The 7,618-nt window shown below is 38.8% G+C and overlaps 1 protein-coding gene across 1 annotated transcript in view; it reads left to right on the top strand.

The window, feature by feature from the left end:
- LOC107709763 (myosin-IIIa-like) overlaps positions 1-7,074 on the top strand; it is a gene marked incomplete at its 3' end in the record, with an annotated part of 36,202 nt that extends 29,128 nt beyond the window's left edge. The window contains exons 6-8 of the mRNA XM_016514370.1: positions 3,204-3,280; positions 6,749-6,894; positions 7,032-7,074. Coding sequence (XP_016369856.1) covers positions 3,204-3,280; positions 6,749-6,894; positions 7,032-7,074 — 266 coding nt within the window. The remainder of the gene's footprint in view (positions 1-3,203; positions 3,281-6,748; positions 6,895-7,031) is intronic.
- Between the last annotated feature and the right edge of the window lie 544 nt (positions 7,075-7,618).

Below are 7,618 nucleotides of genomic sequence, written 5' to 3'. Positions count from 1 at the left end.
GCCATTGCGGCCTACCACGCCCCTCTCGGTGGCCAGTCAGTGGGCAGACACCCCCTAATTACACGTTTCCTCCACGGTGCGCTGAGGCTGAGGCCCCCAGTACGATCTTGCGTCCCCACGTGGGACCTGGCTGTGGTGCTATAAGCTCTTTGTAAGTCTCCATTCGAGCCTATTGAAGAAATTTCTGATCACTATCTCACAATTAAGACTGCCCTCCTACTGGCGATTACTTCTCTAAAAAGAGTTGGGGATCTTCAGGCCCTCTCAGTGGCCCCTTCGTATCTTGACTTTGCGCCCGGCATGGCCAAAGTATTCCTCTACCCTCGTGCGGGGTATGTCCCTAAGGTTCCCTCTGTTACACCACAGCCTATCATGCTACAGGCCTTCTGTCCTCCTCCCTTCAGGGAGCCTGACCAGCAGAAGCTTAACTGCATACATCCACAGAGCTGCCCTGTGGAGAAGGGCGGACCAACTGCTGTATGCTATGGTCCCCCTAAGCGGGGTCTTCCTGCTACGAAGCAGACCCTTAGTCGGTGGATAGTTGATGCCATTACTATTGCCTACGAGTCCTCTGATCTCCCCTCGCCTCTGAGGGTCAAGGCTCACTCGACCCAAGGTATGGCGGCCTCCAAGGCCTTCTTGGCAGGTGTGTCCATACAGGACATCTGCAACGCAGTGGGATGGTCCACGCCCCTCACGTTTGTCAGGTTCTAAGGCCTAGATATGCGAGCCACTCCTGGCTCTTCTGTTCTCTCATCCTAGCTGTGCTCTTCCACACTAGACAGGGATTTGCAAGTCTGGCGACGTGGGCATACTCGTTCCCAAAGCGCTCTCCGACGCATATATATATATATTTATATTTTATTTTATTTTTTTCAGAAGGTATTGCTTGATGCCTTAACCCAAACATATAGTGAAAGCAGGGAATTAATTATTTTCTATTCTCTGTCTCCATCAAACCATGCAAACCTCACTTGAACGTCACTGCATTTACCCTGTCAACCTAATTTTTTCCAAAAAGAGTGTTTCTTTTATTTGTTGAGTGCTTGGTCAGAGACGTGCTGGGGGCGATATCTGTCTCCCACTGTCAGGAATGGAGCCAATGGCGAGTGGGTGGCTGTCGGACCGCGGCTGTATGCAGCGGTTCCACGTGCCCACGTCTCGGAGTGCTCAGAGTCACGCAGGGCTAATGCGTTATCCGTGTAAAGGGGCTCACGCTATGCTGAGCAGATAAAGCCCCCACACTGACTCATCTGAACAGGGAAAAAAAACTGCATTATTAGACAAAAGGAGCGAGAGGAGGGGAGGGGTGGGGGCTGGAGGAGGACGCTTTAGTGGCTTTGTCATGAATATTCTAATTGGCAGTGTTATCTCTGATGATTATTAAGACTGGCCCCAGGGCCACGTGCAGATCTAATGTAGCAGAAAGGGAACAGCCGCAGGAGACTGTTTAGTGCTGTGTGTGCTTGTGTATGTGTGTTTAACTGTTATTCTTCAATACGTCTATTGTCTGTTGTCCATTTCCAGCCGACAAAATATGTGAATCCATGTTTCTGTATTTGTCTCTGGTGTAGTGGGGATTTAATGCGTTTGTGAGTCTTGTGAATGCAACGAATCCTTTTTGACACTACCAAGAATGGGTTGTTTACTGGTGATTCAATAGCTCTAATCCGATCAGAAACTGATAGAAGATTCCTTTAAAAACAATTCAAAATATGAATCATGTGTTCATAGTTAAATTTAGCAGTACAACATGATCTGCTCTAATCTAAACATTTCAAATTCTATGTGATTTACAGATTTTAACTGAATGTGTGTTTCTTCACAGCAGAAATCCAATTTTCTAATATCTTGTTTCCCAGGAAAAATATTTACATATACTGAAGTTTGGGCTTGGAACAAATGACACTAGATTTGCATTTTCTGAAGGAAAAGAATAGGGTTACTTTTAGGTAAGTTTAGGTCTTAGGCTTTGGTTTAGCTATTTAGCTGTTGCTGACTATAGATATTTACATAGATGCAAAATAGAAAAGACCAGTCGCAATTCAGTATGCAAACAGCTATAAATAAGACCAATCAGATTTCAAATGTAAGTATTATGATGATATAATTGATGTTGGTGAGATTTCTGAAAGTATGAGACTTTCAAAATTCAGTCTTGAATTACTTAAAAATAATAGTATTTACAACTAATATCATTCATTTCATAATAAGAATATGAATAAGAATAGTAAAAATGAAAATGTAAAACTTATCTCAGTCAAATGTCAAATCTATCATATTCACATCAAGAAAATTAGGTTAATAGATTGTGTATTCCAATCCCTAAAGTTTTGGTCACATTTACTGTTGTTCTGCGAATTTTGGCAAACCAAATCCAGTTGTTTCAATAGGAAACTAATTGAGGGCACAGGAGTTCCTCACATAGATTTCCCAAGCTGCTCGGTTTGAGTTCTGTGTGACGTTTTTTTTCCTGCAAATTTGACCTCACCATAAAAGCTAAACTTGCACTGTGAAAAGTGCAAAATTTTACTTCTACTTGATTTATCCCATATTATGTAGTTTTGGTGATAGAAATGAATATATTTAGGTTGTAAATTGTTAAAAAGTAATAGTAAAACATATTTTTGACTTAAATCCAGTTAATTTACGGTTACTTATTTTAGTTTACCATTTTTCAGTGATGTTTAACACTAACCACTCTCTTTGTATATCCTTGCAAACACCATTCTTTCCTTCAGTCAAGTAAGATTCTCTGAAAATGAATATTAATATCTTACATAATTTAGCTTCTTATGTAAATTGCACTCGTTTAAAGGAATAGTTGACCCCCCAAAAATCAGAAAATTCTTCCTTTACTCTCCATCATGTCTTGTAAAAACCCATATAGCATAATGTCCGTTCTGCTTTTACAGTAACAGTGAAGGGTGACCACAGCTCTTAAAAAAGATTTTCAAGTCAAGATTTTCGGTCTCAGTCAGAAGGCTCATGGGTCAGTGCTGGGTTACTATGATCACTGCATCCAAGACAACACATTTTTTTTCTTTGTGACCTTGTTTGATCTCTATTCAAATTGTGTTTCCATTGCCACTCAGCTAGTACAGACAATCCAAAGACATTCCTTGAATCCAGAAGCCATCCATTGAATCTGTACGGATAACTACCTTTCATGATGCTTTGTTGGTGTTTCTTCCTCTGATCAGGGGTATCGGCCCAGCTTACAAACACCCGGCTACGGAGGAACACTTCGGTCGGAACGCCCTTCTGGATGGCCCCTGAGGTAGGACCGTTGGCAAGTAGTTTGCAAAGCATGGAGGTGACTTTGTGGGCTGCAAATGTTTTTGTTTACTTATAGTTTTTCCATAAGATTTCCATATGAGACAGGCGAGGAGGACTACAGCTCTGAAGTTGTTTTGAGAGTCGTAGCCAAAATTTTCATATGACTCAAGGTTAGAGGCTTATGTGCCTCAATTTGTCCTAGGTGTCAATACAATCAAAACACAAACAGAGATTTATTATTAGTGCATTTTTAGACTTCTAAACATCTGTGGGAAACATTCTAGGTTCATTTCTGGATTAATCGCGTGGATTAAATACTAAGGACGCTGAACAGTTTATTTGTGTGTCTAATTCTGAGGTAAGACCACTTGTATTCCATTCTGCGGTTTTCTATCCACATAAGGTTTATGGTACAATATTAAAAGTTAATGTAGAGGTCTAAATAGATTTTTTTTTTAAATGGAGAAATAAGTTTTTGATTTTTTTACCTTCACAAAAAGGCATGTTTTATTAGCAGCTCTTTTGCTTAGATTTATTATCCCTGCTTAGTCTCTCTCTCTGTCTCTTTTCAATGATATTTCTATCTTCTATATTTTTAAAAAATATAAAATGAACATGCATTTAGTTTGTGTAATATTCTTATGTATTTTCTGTATTATTAAACTATTATTATTCTGCACTATAAGGTCCCAGTTTCAGTTGCTTGTGTAGTATTACAACTAAAGATGCTCCGATTGCAATTGTCTTGGCCAATTCCGATTTCTGATTTTTTTATTTATTTTTTATTCTGTTTTTCATTCTAAGAGCTAAAACTGACAGCATATACAAACAAAACAACTACTTTTTCAATGCAATAAAGAAAGAAAGAAAGAAAGAAAGAAAAAGAAAGAGTTACACATTACAATTTCCCCAATTTGGACTAAGTTACAGATCTTCTCTCACTTAAACAACTCTGAAAATAAAGTGCTCTGTGACTGGAAAGAGGTAGAAATGAGTTGCTGTATATGTTGTAAATAACAGAACAGATGTCATTTCCTACTGTTTATGGGCATTGTCCCCTAACCTTATTAAATGTATGTGTCATCTTTCACATCAACTTCTTACATTTGTTTCAGTTAGTTAGGATAATAAGACACTGTAGATTTGTTAACCTTCAAATGAAATCAGTATTAACAAAATCCGTCTTTGTGCTGCAGAGGAAACAAAAGCATTAGATGTATTTACACAGACTGTTTGATGAACCTGAGGTGGCATAAATAATGTGATAAGATTAATGTTTTAAATATTTTTTGAACATGCAAATAAGAAATGTTGGGAAAAATTCAATAATGCGTTAAGTATGAAACCACCAGTAGGTGGCGGCAAATGGTTGTTTAAATGTGAGTCATTTAGTAATTCATTCAACTGATTCATTCAAATGGATGGCCGTTTCTCAATACCAAGCACGCAAAGTTCGGACTTGCGTCCTCGGTAGTTCGGACTTCACTTTAAACATATTAATAGCCGCAAAAATGTAGTTCGGGGAACGTACATGCATTACAGTGAAACGGAATATATCAAAAAGCATTGCCTCTTTTCTGTTTCATTTAAAATATTAATAGCTACAAAAATGTGGTTCATGCAACGCGTACACGCATTACAATAAAACGAAATCATATCAAACACCACTGCCTTTTCGTTTTTTTTTTTTTCAAAATATAAAACACAACCCTTTTGGTTTTCATTTTAAAAATATAAAACATTAATATGTGGTTTAGGTACTATGTGCACATTTACTCTGATTATCTTCACTGAATGTATAATAAAATGAAATATGACAAGCACAACTCTGCCTTTTTTGTTAAATGTCAGTTTTAATGAACAATAATAGCCATTATAAAAGTATAACTATAAAGTATAAGAGACTTATATAATAGGAAATAAGACAAAAGCAAACAATTCAGTCAAATGTATGCAACGAAGTCAGCACTGTATTACGATTAATAAATAAATAATTTATGAAACATAACTTTGTGCTCAGCCGAAACGATATGACCTGGAAGAAATAATAGATTCATGAGACCAAAGATGACCCAAAATGAATTATATCTCATGTTTAACCACTACAGAGACATCAGAGCCAGCGGCAAATGTCAGAAGGACTAGCCAAGTTGAGGCTGCTCTCGGCGGGATACATGAGCACTGAGCGCCCGCTGATCGCGTGGACCTCACCTCTCCGATTTGAAAATCGGCTGAAAAGCGCCTATTTGAAAATTTGCTATCTTAATAAATAAACCGCAGGTTTGAGTTTTAAACAGCTACATTCTCGCCTGAAATACTCTTAGAACTGCATTTCATGACACAATAACAGTAATATTTTGAAAATAATGTGGGTTTTCTCTTCCGCCATTAACGCTCGCTGGTTGGTGCGAAATGCATTTTGGAATACCTGGCTGCCTCAAGTTCGCACAAGTCACCTCTGGATGCATCCTTGATAAAAGGGGCGGAGCAAGAACACATCCGGGGATTGGAACTGTACTTGGCTAGATGTGAACTTTGAATTGGAACAGTACTTGGGCGACAACTTATGACGTTTCACAAGTCCACAAGAACACAAGTACAGACAAGAATGCATATTGAGAAACGGCCGATGAATGGGTTACTGAATCATTGACTCACTCGATTTGTTCAAAAATGGGGATTCATTTAGTAGCAAAACAGAGACACACAACCGTTCTGCCGTGGCTTTGGAACTATTTTCGTTTGTGAAATTAAGCAAAAACAGTCAATAGTATTGTGTCTAAAATGTAAGTCACTTCATTTTAACTTGTTTATTGAACTGCCATTGTATAAAATCAGTGTCACATTGCAATTATGCTGATATTCGGGGAAACATCTTGGTCGTATAATGTTGCTTGCCTATTTTTTTTTTCCACCGCAGTATGCATCTGTAACTTTCTGTGAGTTGCTTTGTGTGCTGTTTGCTTTGTGTGCTGTTTGTTTTGATTTCTGCACAAGTCTCTCTCTCACACAGGCTGTGCATGCTCTGTTTTTCCCCTACGGTTTACTTTGGCCCTACTCGTATTACAAATTGCGAACTTTGTCTTCTTCACTCACAGTGGCCGGTTGATCGGTGCATTTCTAATTACAACGTACTGTAAAATAAAAATAATAATATTATTATTATATAGTGAAAGAATGCTTTATTTTGTAAAATGCCTGTACCAGTATAGAATCTCTTTGAATTTAATTTAATAAATTCATTTTTCTTTTAATTTTTTTCTTATTTTAATATTCAAATAACAAAATTATTGTCATTTGTCATTGTCAGTCAGATTAGAATCAGTAAACATGGCAGTAAAATATGTGAAACATTTTGTTCAACAGATATACCGGTGGAATTTCTGTGCTCTGGTGACACTGTTCAACAGTCAATGTCCGTTATAAACATTTGCAGTTCAGTAATGACTGTGTTTGTGTATTTGACCAGGTCATCGCATGTGAGCAGCAGCTCGACTCCACGTATGACGAGCGCTGTGACGTGTGGTCTCTGGGTATCACTGCCATAGAGCTGGGTGATGGAGACCCGCCCCTTACTGATCTTCATCCAATGAGAGCTCTCTTCAAAATTCCAAGGTGACGCCCTTATTTAGGTTTGAAACTTGTTGTACACAAACATTGATTTGCATGACTACTGTACAAAATATTCAAAAAGACCTCACAGTCCACAAGGTCAGGTTTGTGTCAGTATATGGAATAATTTGTGATTTTAGCATGAGGATGGATGGCACTGCTGCTTACTTGGGCCTTGGAGCTGTCAGAAGCCAGGGTGGTTTCATTCTTAGGTCTTTTTTAGTGCAGCTTTAATGTACATCAGTTTCTTGAAATGCATGTGTCTTTGTGGACACAAGAAAGAGACCAAGCAATTTTTCTCTCCATCCACCTGTCTGAGGGTGAAATTTGATTGTTTACTCTTTTCAGGCTCAGAACAGAAACTGTTATCACTGGTGTCATCTTGATGGTGCAGCACTTTTGTGTTATAATACACCTCACATGCATACACACACACACACACACAGAGAGAGAGCATCCGTCCATTGAGCGCTGTGCTGTCAGAGCAGTGCCGTTCTGACTGCAGTCAGTGGTGGAGGTGGTGGTGGGTATAATCACAGAGCGGTGTGGTAATGTTTCTGACTGCTCATGTACACACTGCAGGCTGTCTTTGTTGGGTCTCTCTCATGTTCTCTTTCCTTCTTATTAGAAAAACACACCTTAAACCCCCCATACCCATCCAGACTGAGAATAGGCAATGCATTGTGACAAAACTGGAACGCAGCCATTAGAATCTCAAATCTGAATG

Source organism: Sinocyclocheilus rhinocerous, unplaced genomic scaffold, assembly GCF_001515625.1.
Source record: "Sinocyclocheilus rhinocerous isolate Xijiao unplaced genomic scaffold, SAMN03320098_v1.1 scaffold1588, whole genome shotgun sequence".
Lineage (NCBI taxonomy): Eukaryota > Metazoa > Chordata > Actinopteri > Cypriniformes > Cyprinidae > Sinocyclocheilus > Sinocyclocheilus rhinocerous.
Note: the sequence above shows the minus strand (reverse complement) of the source record. Positions and strands in the feature narration are given on the sequence as shown.